Raw genomic sequence first — 22,303 nt, forward strand, 5'->3', positions numbered from 1 at the left:
GCCCTCTGGCGGCGCTGCTGGGAACTCCCACGCGGGTTCCCCCCCCCGCACCCCCCCCCCGCCCCCTCGACGTTGAACTTCATTCGCACCGTACGTAGTCAACCGTGCTCGTCGGAGGTGCGGGGCAAGGACGACCGAACACAAAAGTGCCCCCCTGCCCCCCCCCCCTACTTTACTCTCCTAAATCTTCATGCTTCCATGGCCCCCCACACTACAACCGAGGTAACACCCCCAATCCTCACTCTTCACTGGGCCCCCCTTTCCAACTCACCCCCCCACCACCACCGACCCCTTCCTCTATTGGCTGCCACACCAAAGATCCCACGACCCCCCCCCCCCACCTGAACACATCCCCCACGCCATGAAGCCCCCCCCCCCCTACATTTACATAATTGGTTTTTAATGGGTCTCATTGAAGGCCTCGATTTGCATAAACGGGCTCGAAGTTGGTGCACGCGAAAGCCCCAATGAGCGTGAGGGGCCCGGCTCCGTGACTCCTCCGGAGATGCATCACGTGCCGCTCCCGGCGATCAGGAGGAGGCGAGGGGGGGGTGGTGGATCACGCAGCAGCAGGAGGAGGAGGCGAGGGGGGGGTGGGTGGATCACGCAGCAGCAGCAGGAGGAGGCGAGGGGGGGGGTGGTGGGTCACGCAGCAGCAGGTGCTGTGCTGCTGCCGGGGCTCTGCCGGCTTCCTCCGGCCACGCGGAGACCCGAGACGCCGCTCCACCCCCAGTGGCAGGGCCCTGAGGCTCCCTGAGGCGGTGTGGGGGGAGGGGCTGGGTGGGGGGCGAGGGGAGCGGTTGGGTGGGGCGTGAGGGGGGGGTGGGTGAGGGGGGGGCTGGGTGCGGGGTGAGGGGAGGGGCTGAGTGAGGGGGGTGGGGCTGGCTGTGAGGGTGGGGGGGGTCTCTGAATCTGCGTTTTGTCTTCAGGGACAGGAGGGGGCTCTGGGGCTCCCCGCTGGGACCAACGGCACCGAGGGGCCCCAGGTGAGTTCGCTGCGTGTGGCGGTGTCTGTCGCCGACACCACTTCCCCTCACGGTCTGTGGAGGCGACGTGGGGCACCTGTGGACGTGTCGTTGTTTTTGTGCGTGTCACTGTGCCTGTGTTGTGGGGAGCGGTCGTGTCGTGGTTAGCGCTACGCCTCGCTACGAACCCGGCGACCCGAGTTCCATTCCTGCTCACGGCCACCAACACCGGTGACGATTATCTGAACCGGTCCTGGGCCTCGCCTAGGTCGACTCAGCCTCAAATTAATACCTGGTGCGTCGTGTCGACTTCGCTACTGGAGAGTCAAAGGCGGTTGGCCTTCATGAGTGCTTCTCGCAAACAGCACTTGCCCCAACAGTCTAGTGAAGGCTACGTGGGCGATCTTTGTCTTTGTGTGTCTTGTGCAGGGAGCGATGGGAGCGGAGGGGGCGGCTGGCGTGAAGGGCAACCCAGGGAAGAGAGTGAGGCCCCGATGAGCACCGCTTCCGCCCACGGCAACACCTCGGGATCATTCACAGCTGCAGCTGCACTTGCCCCGGTGGTGTGTTAAGGCCATACGGGGGATCTTTGTCTTTGTGTGTGTGCAGGGTCGCACGGGGCAGAGGGGACTGGGGGGTTCACCTGGACTGCAGGTACAGTGACGTCACGGTGCAGGCCACTACTCACCCTGTGCCCTGCTGCATCCAGGGGTTGGTGGACCGTGCAGTGACCACCGTGCATTGCTCGCCCCGAAGGTGGCAGTACAGAAAATAGGTTGCTGCCCGCTCAGTGTGGTGGAGCTGTGCCGAGTGGGGCAATGTCTCAGCATCCCCCAACGAGCTCTGTTGGGGGATCCTGAGCCAGTGATGTAAATTCCATATTACTATGACAGGGACGTGGCTCCCATAGGATGAGCACAGTTGAGCTCACACGCACACTGGAACTAATTTTAGCTACCCCGGAGTGATGATGGGCTGAGATGACCCACCCCGCTCCAGGATGTAAACTTGTGAATTATCATGGAAATGTTCCTTGACATTCTGCCCCAGTTGTGTTCCTGTCTGGCCCCCCCACTCACCCTAGGGAGAGAAGGGAGCGCAGGGCCCCCCAGGATTGGATGGAATTCCGGGTACACAGGTTCCCGCAGCACAACATGACCCCTACACATGACCCCTACACGTGACCCCTACTCATGACCCCTACTCATGACCCCTACTCATGACCCCTACATCACAACATGACCCCTACATCACAACATGACCCCTGCATCACAACATGACCTCTGCATCACAACATGACCCCCTACACATGACCCCTACGCATGACCCCTACATCACAACGTGACCCCTACATCACAACATGACCCTTACACATGACCCCTGCATCACAACATGACCCCTACACGTGACCCCTGCAGCACAACATGACCCCTGTGTGTGTCTGTGTGTGTTTGTGTGTGACTGTGTGTGTCTGTGTGTGTGTCTGTGTGTCTCTGTGTGTGTGTCTGTGTGTGTCTGTGTGTGTCTGTCTGTGTGTGCCTGTGTGTGTGCCTGTGTGTGTGTCTGTGTGTGTGTCTGTGTGTGTGTCTGTGTGTGTCTGTGTGTGTGTGTCTGTGTGTGTGTGTCTGTGTCTGCCTGTGTGTGTGCCTGTGTGTGTGTGTCTGTGTGTGTGTGTCTGTGTGTGTCTGTGTGTGTGTCTGTGTGTGTGCCTGTGTGTGTGCCTGTGTGTGTGTGTCTGTGTGTGTGTGCCTGTGTGTGTGCCTGTGTGTGTGTGTCTGTGTGTGTGTGTGTCTGTGTGTGTCTGTGTGTGTGCCTGTGTGTGTGCCTGTGTCTTTGCAGGGCGTTCCTGGAAGGGCAGGAATCACAGCACGGAGAGGACGCAGGGTAAGTAAACGGTGAGGGGTGAGTGGTGGTGGGTGAGGGTGGTGGGTGAGAGGTGATGAGTGGTGGGTGAGGGTTGTGGGTGAGGGGTGGTGAGTGAGGGGTGGTGAGTGACATCTGTGAGCGTGGTGAGCGCCCTGCGTTACCAACACTCCCCCTCGAGTTTGATTCCAGCTCACGACCAACATCAGTGGCAAGTGGAGTTCAAACTTGTTCTGGGCATCCCCTAGAACGACTCAGCCTTAAATGAGTACCTGTTGTTGCGTGTGTAAGGATCAGCATTGGGAAGACAAAGGCGGCCGGACGTGGTTCCTGGCCACACCACTCCCACAATGAATGTTATGTGTATGTAACGCCTTAGTTAACAGCACCCCAGCAGTCTATGAAGACGATATGGAGGATCTTTTTCTTTATTTGTCAGGGTCTACGGGGGGAGCCTGGCCCCCCGGGATTGAACGGAACTCTGGGCCCCCCGGTGAGACGTTCCTGCAAATCACAGCGAGTCTAGAAGCAAACACACACACATACACTCACATACACACTCACATACACACACTCACATACACTCACACATACACTCACATACACTCACATACAACAACAACAACAACCGCCATTCGCCACTAAGTGGCGGTGACGTCACCACGACGCTTGTGCCAGGCCATGTGCACCCTGAGGCCACGTGAAGTGTCGAACGCCCGCTGGCAGGAGGTCACGGGGCAGACCCAGGTGCCACGGGTCGACTGACCGAGATGACCGAGATGACTGGCTGATGCACCACCTGTGCCCCCTACTGTGCCAACTTGCTGTGCTTTAGCCACCCGGCGCTCCGCTCGTTGTTATGAGCGTCGCTCCTCCGCCCTCCGTTGTTGTTGGAGGGCGACTGCCTCCAACTGCCCAGTAGCGTCCTTCACGAGCCTCCTCCACTGAGGCCGATCTTGACACCGCTGGTACCAGTCATCGGCAAGTCCACTCAGCTCCACGTCCTCCTGTACCATATCACTCCATCTCTTCTCTAGCCCGTGCCGTGCCCGTTTAGCCCCCTCGATCCGGCCGAACAAAAGTCGTTTGGGCATGCGGTGGCTCACACCTGTACACACACACACTCGACACTCCAGACACTGGCAGATCGACTTCCCGTTGGGGGGCGGTTTTGAAATGTCAGTCTTTTAAATTGCGCCCCCCCCCCCCCCCACCGTATTAGGAGAACAATAACATGACATGTAGTTTGCTAAATATCAATAAAATACCAATTGTAAGAGTTACCCCATAGGCACCCCCTCCCCCCTTGAAACCGCCACTGCACAAAATATATCTACACAGTCCATGCAAAGGCAAAGATCCACCATATAGCCTTATCAGACTGCTGGGGCAAGTGCTGTGAGCGAGGACCAACAGGCACGCACGCACACACACAACAACAACAAGTACCGTTCGCCATAAAGTGGCGGCGAGGTCATCGCGGCGCTTGTGCCAGGCTAGGTGCACGCACACACGTCAGTGTGTCACGATGTGCCGAGTCACAGCCCCCCCTCCCCCCAACTCCCTCCCCCTCCAAGACTGCGACGAGGGGCGCGCTACAGAGCCGCCTCCTCGGTTTCATTCCCAGCCACGACTAGCATCAGTGGCGATTGATATCTGGACTGCTGAACCGGTCCTGTTCCTCTACTCGGTCGGCTCAGCCTTAAATGAGTATCTGCTGCAGTGACTGTAAATACAATTAGCCACATTAGGCGTTCGCCAGCAGCACTTGCCCCAGCGGCCTGTGTAGGCTACACGAGGGAGCTTTGTCTCTATCTCTATGTATGTGTGTGTCTGTTCAGGGATTGCCTTCAAGCCCTGGCAAGAGAGGGGACCCGGGGCCCCGCGCTGAGAGGGTGGGAGCCGTCACCCACACCAGCACCACACCACGTTCGTGTCAATGTCTTGGTGTGTGTGTGTCTGTGTATATACGCGTGTGTGTGTCTTTGTACGTGTGGGGAGCGGTGGTATAGCAGTTAGCGCGCTGCGCTACGAACCTGGCGACCAGTGCGATTCCCGCCCACGGCCAACACCAGGGATGATTATCTGAGCTGGTCCTGGGCCTCTCCTAGGTCGACTCCGCCTCGAATGAGTACCTGGTGCAGTGTGTAAACATCGCCACTGGGGAGACAAAGTCGGTCGAGCGTGATGCTGGCCACCCACCCCTTCGTGTGCCGTGCCGGCCTTCATAGGTGCTCGCTAACAGCACTTGCCCCTACAGTCTGTAAGGCTACACGGGGGATCTTTGTTTGCGTGTGAGACAGGGACTACCTGGAGCCCCAGGTCGTCAGGGGCCGCAGGGGTCTGTGGGGATGGATGTGAGTGTCGAACGCACGTACACACAGCAACTCACATACATACACCAACACACGTACACACAGCAACTCACATACATACACCAACACACGTACACACAGCAACTCACATACATACACCAACACACGTACACACAGCAACTCACATACATACACCAACACACGTACACACAGCAACTCACATACATACACCAACACAAGTACACACAGCAACTCACATACATACACCAACACAAGTACACACAGCAACTCACATACATACACCAACACAAGTACACACAGCAACTCACATACATACACCAACACACGTACACACAGCAACTCACATACATACACCAACACACGTACACACAGCAACTCACATACATACACCAACACACGTACACACAGCAACTCACATACATACACCAACACACGTACACACAGCAACTCACATACATACACCAACACACATACACACAGCAACTCACATACATACACCAACACACGTACACACAGCAACTCACATACATACACCAACACACGTACACACAGCAACAACAACAACAACAACAACCGCCATTCGCCACTAAGTGGCGGTGACGTCACCACGACGCTTGTGCCAGGCCATGTGCACCTTGAGGCCACGTGAAGTGTCGAACGCCCGCTGGCAGGAGGTCACGGGGCAGACCCAGGTGCCACGGGTCGACTGACCGAGATGACCGAGATGACTGGCTGATGCACCACCTGTGCCCCCTACTGTGCCAACTTGCTGTGCTTTAGCCACCCGGCGCTCCGCTCGTTGTTGTGAGCGTCGCTCCTCCGCCCTCCGTTGTTGTTGGAGGGCGACTGCCTCCAACTGCCCAGTAGCGTCCTTCACGAGCCTCCTCCACTGAGGCCGATCTTGACACCGCTGGTACCAGTCATCGGCAAGTCCACTCAGCTCCACGTCCTCCTGTACCACATCACTCCATCTCTTCTCTAGCCCGTGCCGCGCCCGTTTAGCCCCCTCGATCCGGCCGAACAAAAGCTGTTTAGGCATGCGGTGGCTGGGCATGCGGGCTACATGACCCAGCCAACGCAGCCTTGCCTGCCGGAGGAGCTCACTGATGGGACTTTGCCCAGATCTTTCAAGGACTTGTGAGCTCCTCACACAATCCAGCCTGGTCAAACCCAGGATGGATCGTAGGCAGGCCAGCCTAAATGTTTCCAACCGGCGAAGATGCTCCACTAGGGGGGTCCACGTTTCGCAAGCGTAGAGAAGGGAGGGAATGACCGTGGCCGAGAAGACCTGAAGCTTCGTGCGGAGCGACAGACCAGGTAGCTTCCACACAGCGTTACGCAACCGATGAAAAGATATTGCCGCTCGACTGATTCGGAGTGAGACCTCTGCTGATAAACTGGAGCTGGTCATGAGCACACTGCCCAGGTATGGGAAACTCTCTACTCTCTCCACAACTGCCCCATCACCGATTGGGAGTTGTGGGGGCGGAGTGCCCGATGGTACAAAATACCCAGGCAGGTGCTTAGTTTTGGTGGGGCTGATGGTAAGGCCCCACCTCTTAGTGGCACACTCCAGCCTCAGCAGCAGCGTCTCCAACTCCTCTTCTGAATGAGCAGCTATTACCAAATCATCGGCATACATAACGTGGTTGACCAATAGGGAGCCATCCCTTGATCGCACCCGGGCGTCGATCAGCCTCCCATTATATCTGTACCAAATGGTAATTCCCCCGGTACAGCTATTGAAGGCTTCACGAACTACGCAGTCGAAATAGATGTTAAATAATGTGGGAGCCAGAGGACATCCCTGTCGCACCCCAAGGTGTACAGGGAAAGGCTCCGACTCCCGGCCACGTAGTTTTACCCGGGCCCGCTCACCATCATGAAGGTCCTTAATGATCGTGAGCAGAGGGTCAGGGACTCCGAAAGCACGAAGAACAACCCAGAGCCCAGTCCTACTGATGGTATCATAGGCCTTGACCAGGTCAATAAAGCAGAGATGTAGGTCTTTTTGGAATTCCCTACACCTCTGCTGTAGCAGACGGACAGAAAATATGGCATCTGTGCAGGACCGCCCTTTCCTGAAACCACATTGGGGCTCCGCAAGCCTCTCCTCAGCATGCCTAGCAAGGCGATGTTGAATAATCCTTGCCAGGACCTTACCCGGCACACTGAGGAGTGAGATGCCCCTGTAGTTGTTACAGTCTGTGCGGTCCCCCTTCTTAAAGAGGGGGACCACCAGGGCATCCTTCCAGTCCTGCGGAACCCGTCCAGTGGTCCAGACTGTTGTTATGATGTCATATAGGGCAGTCTGTGCACAAACGCCACCCTCCCTCAGCATTTCGCCTGGGAGATCATCTCTGCCCGGTGCCTTCCCTGGTCTCAGACTCCGGATCGCCCTCAGTACTTCCTCAACAGCCGGTACCTCAGCCAGCCACTCACAGGGGGTGACCTCTTCCAATATTTGAGGCACCGCAGCCTCAGCAGGGTTATCCCCACTTTGTGCCATGATGTTTTCCTGGCTGAGAGATTTTCCCTTCCCCAGGACCTCACAGAAATGCTCAGCAAATCTGCAAACCTGTTCCTGGGGGTCGGAGATTGGATCACCGTTTTTTCCTCTAATGATGGTAATAGGTGTGGCGCTGCAGGTTACTTTTTTGATGGAGTTAAATAGTGATTTGTGATCGCGGGCCACTGAGGCAGACTCCATCTCCTCAGCAACCCGCGACCACCACCCATCCTTACAGCGCCTTACGGCTCTCCGAACCTCCGAGCGAAGGCTGCGGTAAACCTCCTCATTCTCTGACGTGGGATGCTGTAGGCGATGAGAGTGGGCCTGTCGCTTTTTCTCAATTAACCTGAACACCTCCTCCGTCAGCCAGGGTTCCCGGGGAGGTCTGGACCGCGTACCCAAAGCAGCCATTGCAGCTGCATGAGTCACAGTCTTAAACCTCGCCCATTTACCCTCGACATCAGGTGGAGTGGGGGACGATGCCAACCCCAGCTGCAAGCGATGATGAAATTCTCGCTTGCAACTTTCATCAGCTAACTTAGACCAGGCCACTTTTGGTTGGAATGGGATCCTGGGTGTACACCCACCACCGGAGTGGAAGAATGGCAGGCGCATCTTACAGATGACTAGTCGATGGTCAGAGGGCAGATCAGCTCCACGGTAGGTCCTGGTGTCAAGGACATGGGCTCGCATCCGCTGGTCCGTCACTACGTAGTCCAGCAGATGTTCTTGCTTGGACCCGGCATGCATCCATGATGTTGTGTGGATGCGCCGATGCCGGAAGAGCGTGTTGGTAATTACAAGCCCATGGGCTGCACAGAAATCTAGCAGCCTCCTACCGTTGTTATTGAGCTGATCTGGCCCATGCCTTCCAATCACTCCAGACCAGGTGCCAGCATCATGACCAACTCGGGCATTGAAGTCACCCAACAAGATGACTCTGTCCCGAGTGGCCACTTTAGCCAGCACCTGTGACAGTAGGTCATAGAAAGCGTCTGACTCATCGGCTTTGCCTGCATCCCTCCACGGATGTTCGTCTTCGGTGGGGGCGTAAGTAACCACGACCACCACTCCTCGCCTCTGGTTGATGGGAAGGCGAGCCCAAAGTATCCTGGGGCTTACAGCTTCCCACACCTCACCGCCACGCTCCCACGCCCCCTTCATTCTTTTGTTCAGAAGAAGAGCCACACCCTGTTGTTTGGCAGTCTCCTGCCCCGAGTAGAGGACTGTCCACCCCTCATGGTGGCAGGAGCCAGAACCGGTCCACCGGACCTCCTGAATGCCACAGAGATCCAGGCGGTACCGGTCCAGCTCCCGACAGAGGAGTGGCAGCCTCTCCTCCGCAGTGAGCGTTCGAACATTCCACGTGGCCATCCGCAATGGTTTTTCGTTGTTACTGGAGGAGCCCCGAGGGTTAAAATTCAATCTCCTGGCTCCGCCAAATGGGGTTTGGCCAGGAGACGTCATAAAAGCCTGACCCCCCGGGGCCTCCGGCACAAGCTTATTAATTACAGGTTTATGTTTAAATCGTAGTTTAGTGGTGGTTAATTGAAGGTGGAGGGGTTACCAGCCCCTCGCACCCGTCCAGAGCCCCCGTTTAGCCACTGTGGTGGTCACAGACGCCATGAGGGGAGAGGCCAATGGGCATTGGCCCTCCCCCCACAGCACTGCCCACGACAGTGTTGCCCGTCCGGCACCGCGAGGAGGTACATACATACACCAACACACGTACACACAGCAACTCACATACATACACCAACACACGTACACACAGCAACTCACATACATACACCAACACACGTACACACAGCAACTCACATACATACACCAACACACGTACACACAGCAACTCACATACATACACCAACACACGTACACACAGCAACACACGCACCAGACACCAGAGGTGTGGACTCGAGTCATGTGACTTGGACTCGAGTCAGACTCGAGTCATGAATTTGATGACTTGCGACTCGACTTGGACTTGCATAACAATGACTTTGTCCCACCTATGAGATGTGGACTCGAGTCATGTGACTTGGACTCGAGTCAGACTCGAGTCATGAATTTGATGACTTGCGACTCGACTTGGACTTGCATAACAATGACTTTGTCCCACCTCTGCCAGACACACACAAGGTGTGCGGTGTGGACGGGCCGTGCGGTGAGTGCGGGTTGTGTGCTCGTGTTCCAAAAGGGATTCCCGGGTGAGCTGGGTGAGCCGGGTCTACCGGGAGCCGTGGGTCTGCAGGTATCTCTCACCAGCACCACTCACCCCACCACCCACCCACCACTCACCAGCACCACTCACCCCACCACTCACCCCACCACTCACCCCACCACTCACCAGCACCACTCACCCCACCACTCACCCCACCACTCACCCCACCACTCACCCCACCACTCACCCCACCACTCACCACTCAAACACGCTCCCACCACCGCTGAGAACTCGTGGTCTAACCACCTGCGCTGGACCCAGGATTCTCAAGGTCAGGGGGCGTTGATGGTCTCAGCCCGGTCACCAAGGACCAGACGCCATCACCGCCATCAAATCTGGCAAATTCGAAACACGACTCCGCAATGTTCTCACTTGGGCTTGCACAGCGGCAATGGTGGCCCACTACCGGCAGACTCGCGCTCGCTCGCCGCAGGAGCAGTCGGCTCCGTGTCTCTGACCCCTGAGTCGCCCGGTGTCCTCCTACAATGGGCATCAAGCTCAAGTCACACCCAACACAAGTGGTCTTCCGTCGCCAATATCACGATTCGCAATGGCCGTGTCAGGTGGTGGAGGGTTTCACAAAACTATCTATCCAGGTCACGATGTGGCCTAAACCGAATAATCAATTATGGATTGGATCAGACAGCCCTGGGGGACATCTTAGTGCGCGTAGAACGTTTCCCCGACGTTGCCCGTTGACTGGGACGTAGGGGTTCCTGGCTTGTGCGTCAGGGCTGTCCCACGCGAGTGCGTCTGGCTCGCAGTCGGACGAGCGAGTGGTTTTGTCTGCACCAGGGAGCGCGAGGAGACGGCGGAGACCCCGGGGAGATCGGAGACCCTGGGGCCAAGGTGAGAGAGAGAAGAGAGGAGAGTCCTCGTTTCATTCCGGAACAAGCACAAAGGTCCCCCGTGTAGTCGCGCGGGCTGCACGGGGCGTGTGTTGTGTGGCCAGCACCGCGTCTGACCACCTTTGTCTCCCCAGTGGTCATGTTCGCACACTGCAACAGATACTAACTTTAGGCTGGGTCGACCTAAGGGAGGCCCAAAAACGGTATCGCTCGCTACGCATGTTAGCCATGGTTGTGGTTGTGGGAGATGGTTGCCTGTGGGCTGGCTACTAACTTTGTGTGTGTGTGTGATGTGGTGGTGTGTGTGATGTGGTGGTGTGTGTGTGATGTGGTGTGTGTGATGTGGTGGTGTGTGTGATGTGGTGGTGTGTGATGTGGTGTGTGTGTGTGTGTGATGTGGTGGTGTGTGTGTGATGTGGTGGTGTGTGTGATGTGGTGGTGTGTGTGATGTGGTGGTGTGTGTGTGTGTGATGTGGTGTGTGTGTGTGTGATGTGGTGGTGTGTGTGTGATGTGGTGGTGTGTGTGATGAGGTGTGTGTGTGTGTGTAATGTGGTGGTGTGTGTGTGATGTGGTGGTGTGTGTGATGTGGTGGTGTGTGTGTGTGTGTGATGTGGTGGTGTGTGATGTGGTGGTGTGTGATGTGGTGGTGTGTGTGTGATGTGGTGGTGTGTGTGTGATGTGGTGGTGTGTGATGTGGTGGTGTGTGATGTGGTGGTGTGTGATGTGGTGGTGTGTGTGTGATGTGGTGGTGTGTGATGTGGTGCTGTGTGATGTGATTGCGTTCTGTCTGGCAGGGTGAGCCTGGGCTCCCAGGGGAGGCGGGAGCTGATCGCCTCCAGGTGAGCGACTCCTCACCTGCAGCTTCACCTGCAGCATCACCTGCAGCGTCACCTGCAGCGTCACCTTCACCATCACCACCCCCATTTCTCTAGCCAGTTTCACCTGCCCACATGTCCCAGCCAGTGTATTTCACTCTGTGTGTGTCCGTGCCGGTCTTAATATGTGTTTGATAACAGCACTTGCCCCGACATCATATGTAGGTTATACGGGGGGACTTTGCTTTTGTCTTTGTTTCTCTAGGGTTTCCAAGGAGAACCTGGACTCCAAGGCCTCCCCGGATCCGCTGTAATTACAACACCCACTGACCAGCATCATCATCGTTGTGATTCATGATGACGGTGATAATAATGATGATGAACACATGGTGATGATGATTAGTAGCATATGTTGGTCGTGATGATGATTGTGGGAGTGATGATGCTGGTGGTGGTAGTGATGTTGATTATGTTTGTGGTAGTGGGAGTGGTGGTGGTGATGATGATGGTAGTGATGTTGATGATGATGATGGTAGTGGTGATGGTGATGATGATGGTAGTATTGTATTGTAAGTGCTGCTGGTGCTGGCAATGACGATGGTAACTGATACATATTTTAGATGATCGTGATGATGACGATGATGATGATGACGATGATGAAGATGATGACGAGGATGATGACGATGTCTCTTCAGGGGGACCCTGGGAGAGCAGGGACAGCGGGGTCCACGGGGGTTCAAGGGGGAAAAGGGGACCTGGGCCCCCCTGGAGAACCAGGCCCACCTGGGCCCCCCGGCTACCCTGTGAGTGGACTTAGTGTGTGTGTGTACGTGTGTGTGTACGTGTGTGAGTGTGTGTATGTGTGTGTATGGGGAGCGGTAGTGTAGCGGTTAGCGCGCTGTGTTATGAACCCGGGGACTCGGGTTCGATTCCCGCTCACGACCAACACCAGTGATGATTATTTGAACCGGTCCTGGGCCTCCCCAAGGTCGACTCAGCCTCAAATGAGTACAGTACCTTGTGCGGTGTACCCTCGTGTGCCGTTCCGGCCTTCATAGGTGCTCGCTAACAGCACTTGCCCCAACAGTCTGTTGAGGCTACCTGGGGGATCTTTGTCTGTGTGTGTGTGTGTCCCCAGGGCGGAGATGGGGAGCGAGGTCTTGCAGGGCCCCCCGGCCCCCCAGCGAGGAAGGTAAAGGTCACCGCCCCCTCAAAGGTCACACACAAAGGCCGCGGAGCGCCGTGCGGACGGAGCTGTGGTCAAACCGCGAGCTGTGCGCAGCATCGGTGTCACGGCGATACAATAGGCGCGTCGCTGTGAGTGTGGCGTGTATGTGTGTGTGTGATGTGCGAGCGTGTAATGTGCGAGTGTGTATGTGGAGCGTGCGAGCGTGTGTGGCGTGCGAGGGTGTGTGTGTGTGTGTGGCGTGCGAGCGTGTGTGTGTGTAATGTGCGAGTGTGTGTGTGTGATGTACGTGTGTGTATGTGTGTGGAGCGTGCGAGCGTGTGTATGTGTGGCATGCGGGTGTGTGTCTGTTGAGGTATTTCTGTCGTGTAGAGGAGAGGCAGTGCAGTAGTTGGCACATGGCGACATGAACCCAGCGACCCGAGTTCGATTTCAACGTCTGTAACGAATATCTAAACCAGTCCTGGCCCTCCCCTCGATTAAACATCGCCACTGGGGAGACCAAGGCGGCCAGGCGGGGTGTTGGCCACACCACCCCCTCGTGTGCCGTTTCGGCCTACAAGGTGCTCGCTAACGACGCTTGCCCGGGCAGTCTGTCAAGTCTACACGGGGGGAGCTTTGTCTTTGGGGATTGTGGTGATGGGGGTTGTGTTTCAGGGTGACGCTGGAGCTCAGGGGGACCCGGGACACTGGGGCCTGGAGGGCGAGCAGGTGAGACGCGGCCTGGAGACACAGGCCGCCACGAGCACTGGCCCTCACCTTGTCTGTCATCGTCGGCGTCATTAACCCCATCCTCGACACCTGAACCAAAACCACTAACCCCTTACCACATTCCTGATCCTCCTGTGATCATCAGTGAACCCTGACCCTCACTCTGGCTCCTCGACCGTAGTCGCGACAGGTTGCCACCTCTTCCACCGGAGACCAAATCCGGGCTCATCTCTCAGTGGGCACTGGGGGCGCTTTATCCATAGACACGGTGCCGCTCGCTCTGATGGTCATCGCAGCGACACCTGGACCAGATCTCGGTAGGAATCAGAATATGTATTTATATTGGAGGATTCCGATGAACTATGCAGCTCTTCTACACAGATGTCCAGCTCCAATGCCCGTAACCTTAACCCTGACCTTAAAACAAGCCCTGACACCGTACCCCTCAATGTATATTGAACTTCTTTCGCACCGTACGCAGCCAACCCTGCTAATCGTCACGTCACGACACCGTGACCCCTCACGCGATGGGGCGGCCCGGCGGTCGCGCCTTCGCCGCTTGTTGTCGTGCCAGAGGTTCGCGGTTCGATTCCAGCGACCGCCCTGGTTAATGCTGCGGCGTGGAATTTACACAACGACGCTACGCGCCGTCCGCTTCATGCCGGACGTTAAAGAGCCCCGTGGCGTCGTTCGCGAGATGAGGCCGTTGTGTGCCGGCATCCAAATTTGCTGAATTTTAAAATGAATTTGTGATTATAGAGACAGCAGAAAACCATGGCTCCCTACTGGCAGCATGTCCCAGGTCGCGCTTGCAAATGAGCTCTCTAACGATGAACAGAAAACGCCTGGGCCCCCTCCACACGCCGTGGATATATTTAGGGTCAACCTTCCGGAGAGTAGCCGCAAGATCGCGCATGAGTGTTGGACCCTTCAGCAGCAGCAGCAGCCTTGTGCCTTTGGGTTTTAATATAAATTCGTAAATAATTATCCTTTTCACGACAAGTCCTGACAGACGAGGCGTGTGTTGAGCACGGACCCTGGAGCAGCAGCCAACAACCGCCCTCGCATTATTTTCTGTTTTACTATCGATTATTAATCGCGTTCTTCGATGATAATAACAACAACAAACGTCGATTGTTCAATACGGTATTCACATTGCCCGTCGCTGCAGTAAACGGTTGGTTTAAAAAGACGGTGAGCGTGGAAGCCACGTGGTGGACGTCTCAGTCGTGGTCTCCCTCGTGGTCTCCGTCGTGGTCTCCGTCGTGGTCTCCGTCGTGGTCTCCGTCGTGGTCTCCGTCGTTGTCTGTGAGCGGCCGTCGTTGTCTGTGGAAGGCGCCGTGTGCCCCACCGCTCGGTGTTTCCCCTTTGCCGTCCGGCCCCGCGGGCAGCGAGACGCCAACCATTGCCGACTGAGAACCCGAGGTAACCCCCCTCTGATGTGCCGTGTACGCTGGCCGCGTCTCCCCGCAGGGCTCCCCGGGGCCCCTGGGCCGGCAAGGGCGCGCCGGCGACAAGGGGGCTGAGGTGAGCGTGACCGTGTCACCTCGTGACCTGTGACCCAATGGCCTACGATCCCATGACATCACGTGATTCTCATGACCTCGTGACCTGTGACTCCGTGACCTGTGGCATCACCATCTATGACCTCGTGACCTGTGACCCTGTTTACATGGCATCACATTATTCTCAAGGCCTGTAACCCTGTGAGCCCGTGACCCATGACCCCATTTACTTGACCTAAAAAAAATCGAATTCCCATCACATTGTGACTCGTGACCTGCGACCCCCATGATTATCATGACCCTGTTACATGTGACCATGACCATCGCTACAGCGATGACGTGTTCACAAAGGGCGTTGGATCAGAAAGCCCAAGTGGCCTGGTAGCTCAGGGCGTTCTTAATGGCCATGTCACGGGCACACATTTCAACCAGGGTGTTGTTTGCACGTGACAAGTCGTATCTGAACCTGTTGTGAGCCTCCCCTAAGTCGACTCAGCCTCGAGTGAGTATCCGGTACGGTGTGTGAAAACATCAACACTGGGGAGACAAAGGCGGCCGTGGGGGCGTGTTGCATGGCCACGCTCCGTCCTGGTGCGGCTCCGGCCTTGATAAGAGCTCGCTACCAATACTTGCCCCAACGGGCTGTTAAGGCTCTACGAAGGATCTTTGTTTTGTGTGTGTGTGTAAGTATACGAGAGTGTGTGTGTAAACGCATTAAAGCTCACTCCATACATCACGCAGTAGAAGGCTTATTGATGCGGGGGGTGGGGGGGGGGCGTGGTGTGTCCCAGGACGCCTCGACACTCACGCGGTCCGCCCACGGCCAAGTGCAGACAAAGTCCGCTCCAGACGATTGACATTTCAAGCGATTCCTCTCTCCCTCTCAGCCCACATCGCTACGACTCTGTATTTCTATTTTCGCTGTGCGGAGGAGAGTGATATCTGAACCCATCCTGGGCCTCTCCCACGTCGAGTTGGCCTACACATGAGTGCCTGGTGTGGCGGTATGAGGATCGCCACACCAAATACTCGCGCGGCACAACCCTGGTGCTGGCCACCCACCGTGACGATGTCAAGAGGTGCTCGCCAACGGCACCTGCCCCAGCAGTGTCAAGGCTGCACGGGGGCCACACGCATTGGCTGTGTGTGTACGTGTGTGTACGTGTGTGTACGTGTATGTGGGTGTGTGTGTGTGTATGTGGGTGTGTGTGTGTGTGTGTACGTGTGTGTGTGTGTGTTCATGCCCCTATCTGTGCAAGCAGGGTGCCCGAGGCCACCCAGGGGATCAGGGCCACAAGGGGGCTGTGGGGGAGCAGGGGGAGGACGGAGATCCGGGGGCGGAGGGGAGCCCTGGAGATCGCGGAGTTCAGGTGTGTGTACGTGTGTGTATGTGTGTGTGTACGTGTGTGTACGTGTGTGTGTGTACGTGTGTGTGTACGTGTGTGGGGAGCGGTAGTGTAGCGGTTAGCACACTACGCTTCGAACCTGGCGACCCGGGTTCAATTCCCGCTCATGGCCAACACCAATTACGATTCTCGGAACCGGTCCTGGGCCTCCCATAAGTCGACTCAGCCTCAAATGAGTACCTGCTGCGATGTGTGAACATCGTCACGAGGGAGACAAAGGCGGCCGCGCGTGGTGTCGGCCACCCACCCCTTCCTGTGCTGTGCCTGCCTTCATAGGTGCTCGCTAACAGCACTTGCCCCAACAGTCTTTTAGAGGCTATCTGGGGGATCTTTGTCTTTGTGTTTGTACATGATCGATGCCCGGGTGTTATCGAGGGATGGCTCCCTATTGGTCGACCATGTTACGTATGCTGATGATGTGTGGAGCGGTTTCTATCCCTGTGTAGTGAGTCACTTCTGAGACACTAATAGTAGGAGACAACACGCGTTTATCCTACACTCGTAACACCGTTCACACACGGGGTAACTATAAACGGGTCAGAGCAGCCGACACGCTGTCTGCCCCACGACGCCGGAGACAAAGACGTAGCACCTCGGGTTCCTTTCCACCGACAGACAGCCCCGATCCAGCCTCGGGACTTCCCTTTTATGCCCCCTGGCGAGGCCTGGCTTCGCCCTCGGCCACGCCCCCATCTGGAACCCACCAGAAGGTTCTGGGCCACCTTCCACGTGTCCCCTTGGTCATCTCTGCCCCACATCCTTTACCCCGGCCTGTCGCGTGCTCCACCAGCCGGCCCGGGTGCCACGTCCTCATTTGCCCCCTTCTGCCAGCAGCCAGCGCCACACGCCCTCGTGACCCCCTCCGTGGCATTGCTCTGCCGGCAGAGCGGCTGCCACGCCCCGCTCTGCCGGGAGGTCAGCGTTAGGCCACATTCCCTCTCTCTGTCAGTGACCAGCGCTACGCGCCGTAGTGACCCATTCTATGTCACTGCACCTGGGCACGGTCGTTTGACCAGCTCCAGTTTCACAGCAGAGGCCTCCCTCCACAGGGGTCGATGGCAGCGGTCTCGCTCAGAATCGACGGTGACCCAACATGTTTACCGGGGCGGTGGCGGTGACTCACAAGTACTGGAGTTAGCGAATCGGTGGTTAAGAATACGTGTGTGCGTGCATTTCCCCGGTGGTGTGGAGTCGGTATCGAGTGAGCGCCGTAATTGCAGGGGGCTTAAAAAAATGTTAACACTTACATGGGACTCTCGCTTTTAATGGAAAAAGAACGGATAATGGTAATTGCGATATTGTGATGATGATGCTAATTATGATTTCCCATCAGGGGCACGTTGGGCCACTGGGCCCCAGAGGGGACCTCGGGGAGAGAGGGGAGTGGGGCACGGAGGGATCTCGGGGCCCGCCCGGTCTCCTAGGCAACAGGGGCCTCCCCGGGCTCAGAGGGGCCCCTGGGCCCCGGGGAGAGACGGGGAGCTCGGGGTTTGTGGTGAGCCCCTTTGCCAACCCACGCACCCAGTCTCATTGTTCTGTGCCTCCCGAAGGTCGACTCAGCCTTAAATGGCTCTTATTACATACAGCATGCGCGCGCGCCGGGACATCCGTACGTGAGAGAGACAAAGCCGTCCGGTGTAGCCGACACGGACTGTTGGAGCAAGTGTTGTTCATACTCATGGCCAGTGCAGTGCACAACAACAACAACAACAACCAACATTCGCCACAAAGTGGTGGTGACGTCACCACGGCGCTTGTGCCAGGCTATGTGCACAAACACACACGCACACACACATCACTACAAACAATAACAATAGCTGCATTTTTTCACTCAGTGGCTATGAACCCATTGACAACCCTGGTGCCAGGCTAGGTGCATGCACGCACCCATTCTGTGCTGTTTTGCTGCTGTTGTTTCAGGGTTCGTCTGGTGTCCCGGGGGGTCCTGGCCGAGGGGGTCTTCCCGGAGTAAACGTAAGTTCACGCCGCTCGGCTCCCTTGCCACTCCACTGCTGGATGAGATTTGCCACGCTGTGCGCAGTGGTTAGCGCACTACGGACCCGGCCACCCGAGTTCGATTCCAGCTCACGGCCAACAGCCAATATCTGAACCAGTCCTGGGCCTATCCCTTGGTAGACTCAGCCGTGTGCCGTGCCGGTCTCCATAGGTGCTCGCTAACAGCACGTGCCTCCGCAGCCTGTTGAGGGGATCTTTGTCTTAATTATCCCTGCCCTCGCGGTCTTGGCGCGTCCATCAGATGACGGACACCTGTGAAAAGAGCTTCATAGCTCGTCGGATTCCTCCACCATAAACACATAACTCTCATTCTGATCTTTGGAAGCAGGGGGTCGGATCTCGGGAGTTGTTGTTGTTGTTGATTTGGTTTCTGTCGCGCCGTTTGCAGGGACCCCCAGGGCTCCCGGGACCCGCGGGCCCCGGTGGGCCCCCGGGAGAAGAGGTAGAGCACCACCTCGTCACTCGCCACCACCGCCATCGTCCTCATCGTCACCGTCGTCACCGTCATTATCGTGATCCACACTTTTGACATCATGATAATGATGATCAGCATCATCATTATTGTCATCACCACTAACATCACTACCATCATCATCGTCATCATTATTGCCATCACCACTATCATCACTACCATCATCATCATCATTATTGCCATCACCACTGACATCACTGCCATCATCATCGTCATCATTATTGCCATCACCACTAACATCACTGCCATCATCAGCATCATCATTATTGCCATCACCGCTAACATCACTGCCATCATCATCTTCATCATTATTGCCATCACCACTAACATCACTGCCATCATCATCGTCATCGTTATTGTCATCACCACTAACATCACTGCCATCATCATCATCATTGCCATCACGACTAAGATCACTGCCATCATCATCGTCATCATTATTGCCATCACCACTAACATCACTGCCATCATCATCGTCATCATTATTGCCATCGCCACAAACATCACTGCCATCATCATCGTCATCATTATTACCATCACCACTAACATCACTGCCATCATCATCGTCATCATTATTGCCATCACGACTAAGATCACTGCCATCATCATCGTCATCATTATTACCATCACCACTAACATCACTGCCATCATCATCGTCATCATTATTGCCATCGCCACAAACATCACTGCCATCATCATCGTCATCATTATTGCCATCACCACTAACATCACTGCCATCATCATCGTCATCATTATTGCCATCGCCACAAACATCACTGCCATCATCATCGTCATCATTATTGCCATCGCCACTAACATCACTGCCATCATCATCGTCATCATTATTGCCATCACCACTAACATCACTGCCATCATCATCGTCATCATTATTGCCATCGCCACTAACATCACTGCCATCATCATCGTCATCATTATTACCATCACCACTAACACCACTGCCATCATCATCGTCATCATTATTGCCATCACCACTAACACCACTGCCATCATCATCGTCATCATTATTACCATCACCACTAACACCACTGCCATCATCATCGTCATCATTATTACCATCACCACTAACACCACTGCCATCATCATCGTCATCATTATTACCATCACCACTAACACCACTGCCATCATCATCGTCATCATTATTACCATCACCACTAACACCACTGCCATCATCATCGTCATCATTATTGCCATCACCACTAACATCACTGCCATCATCTCCACCATCACAATCATTACCCGGGGTTGTGGTCTCCCCGTGTGCAGGGGGAGACGGGGGGAAGGGGTGCAAGGGGGAGGGGCGGAACGGGCGGGATGCAGGTACACACACTCGCACACACTCACACACACACTCACTCTCACACACACACTCACACGCACTCACTCACACACTCACTCTCACACACTCGCACACACTCACACACACTCACACACTCACTCACACACTCACTCACACACACACTTACACGCACTCTCTCACACACTCACTCGCACACACTCACACACTCATTCTCACACACTCACACACACACTCACACACACACTTGCACACACACTCGCACACACACTCGCACACACACTCACTCACACACTCACTCACACACTCACTCTCACACACTCGCACACACACTCTCACACACACTTGCACACACACTCACTCACACACTCACTCACACACTCACTCTCACACACTCACACACACTCTCACACACACTCACACTCACTCACAGACGAGATCTGAGTTTCCCACTGCTGTGCAGAGCGATCCGTGCAGCAGCGTGACACGTCATGTGCAGCAGCGTGTGACGCGTCACGTGCAGCAGCGTGACACGTCATGTGCAGCAGCGTGTGACGCGTCACGTGCAGCAGCGTGACACGTCACGTGCAGCAGCGCGTGACGCGTCATGTGCAGCAGCGTGACGCGTCACGTGCAGCAGCGCGTGACGCGTCACGTGCAGCAGCGGTGGACGTCGTGGAGACGTCGCTCCTGACATCCCGCAGCCGTAGCAACCTCCCGTGGCTGCGCGTGTGAGTGTGAGTGCGTGTCTATTAATGTGCGTGGTTGTGGGTGGATACACGTGTGTGTGTGTGCGTGTCTATTAATGTGCGTGGTTGTGGGTGGATACACGTGTGTGTGTGTGCGTGTCTATTAATGTGTGTGGTTGTGGGTGGATACACGTGTGAGTGTGTGCGTGTCTATTAATGTGTGTGGTTGTGGGTGGATATACGTGTGAGTGTGTGTCAGTGCGAGTCTATAAAAGGGAGTGGTGGTGCAGCGGTTAGCGTGCTCCACTACAAACTCGGCGACCCGAGTTCGATTCCTGCTCACGGCTAACACCGGTGACGATTATTTGAACCGGTCCTGGGCCTCCCCCAGGTAGACTCAGCCTCAAATGAGTACCTGGTGCGGTGTGTCAACATCGCCACTGGGGAGACAAAGGCGGTAGGGTGAGGTGCTGGCGACCCACCCCCTCGTGTACCGTTCTGGCCTCAAAAAGATGCTCGCTAACAGCACTTGCACCAAGAGTCTGTGAAGGCCAAGAGGGGCGGATCTTTGTCTTTACTTGTTTTGTGTACAAAGATGTGTTGTGTGTGTGGCGTGTCTATAAATGGTGTGTGTTTATAAATACTGTACGTGTTGGCCTGAATCGGTTCTCGTTCACAGCACTTTCCCACACAGTCTGTTCAAGGCAATGTTGGCCATAGCACGTGCCTCTGTCTGGTGACCTCCTGCACCTTCCACAGTGCACGTGACTGCCCCGAAGTGCACCTAGCCTGGCACAGGCAGCGTGGTGGCGTCACCCTCGCTGAGTGGCGTGTACACATGGCGGGGTGTGCTGGCCACCCCACCCCCTCGAGCGAGGCTACCCAGGGCGTCGTTGTCTCTTGCCGTGTGGCGTGTACAGGGTCCACCAGGAGAGGTCGGGGAGAAAGGGGACAGGGGCCCCCCAGGAATCCAGGTAATGCATAGTCAGCACCGTGATGAGCAGCAGCAGCAGCCATGCTCAATCCACTGCTGGATGGAGGCCTTCACAAGCCGCCTTTGTCACTGGGGAGACAAAAGCGGTCACGCGCGGTGTGCTGGTCCCCCACCCCCTCCATAGGTGCATCGCTAACGGCACTTGCCCCCAACAGTCTACTAAGCCTACACGGGGAATCTTTGTCTTTGTTCTTTCCCAGGGCGTTGTGGGACCAGCGGGCGAGAAGGGGTTCCGGGGACTGAGGGGACCTCACGCGGCCCGGGGGTTAAAGGGCGACCGAGGGACGACGGGGGAGCTGGGCCACGAGGGAGCGGAGGGGCCCAAGGGGCCGGCGGGGCCCCGGGGCCCCCCAGGATCCCCGGTACAATCACTGTACATGGAACACAAGTCATCACCGTCGTCATTGTGATCACCATCATCATCAGCAATAGCCACGATCTATCCACT

The 22,303-nt window shown here is 56.1% G+C and overlaps 1 protein-coding gene and 1 long non-coding RNA gene across 2 annotated transcripts; both read left to right on the top strand.

Annotated features, from left to right (window-relative positions):
* Nucleotides 1-1,412: 1,412 nt before the first annotated feature.
* Nucleotides 1,413-17,225, top strand: LOC144938005 (uncharacterized). The gene is made up of 16 exons (XM_078865702.1): nt 1,413-1,619; nt 2,050-2,095; nt 2,805-2,849; nt 3,268-3,321; nt 4,670-4,723; nt 5,132-5,185; nt 9,874-9,927; nt 10,693-10,746; nt 11,541-11,585; nt 11,827-11,871; nt 12,257-12,364; nt 12,700-12,753; nt 13,405-13,458; nt 14,932-14,985; nt 16,226-16,333; nt 17,160-17,225. Exons 2-16 carry the CDS (start codon nt 2,084-2,086, stop codon nt 17,223-17,225), a joined length of 861 nt encoding a protein of 286 aa, XP_078721828.1. The 5' UTR covers nt 1,413-1,619; nt 2,050-2,083.
* A 2,956-nt stretch (nt 17,226-20,181) lies between these two features.
* On the top strand, nt 20,182-22,299 carry LOC144937730 (uncharacterized). Its single transcript, XR_013637767.1, has 3 exons — nt 20,182-20,195; nt 21,782-21,835; nt 22,056-22,299. It is a non-coding gene; the product is annotated as an uncharacterized LOC144937730 (long non-coding RNA).
* The last annotated feature ends 4 nt before the right edge of the window (nt 22,300-22,303 follow it).

Source organism: Lampetra fluviatilis, chromosome 20 (assembly GCF_964198595.1).
Source record: "Lampetra fluviatilis chromosome 20, kcLamFluv1.1, whole genome shotgun sequence".
Classification (NCBI taxonomy): domain Eukaryota; kingdom Metazoa; phylum Chordata; class Hyperoartia; order Petromyzontiformes; family Petromyzontidae; genus Lampetra; species Lampetra fluviatilis.

Excerpts from the sequence above, each read along its gene's own strand:
- LOC144938005 (XM_078865702.1), top strand. Across the intron at positions 4,724-5,131 it reads CGGGGCCCCGCGCTGAGAGG|GGACTACCTGGAGCCCCAGG; the intron begins GTGGGAGCCGTC and ends CGTGTGAGACAG. Across the intron at positions 12,754-13,404 it reads CCGGCCCCCCAGCGAGGAAG|GGTGACGCTGGAGCTCAGGG; the intron begins GTAAAGGTCACC and ends GTTGTGTTTCAG.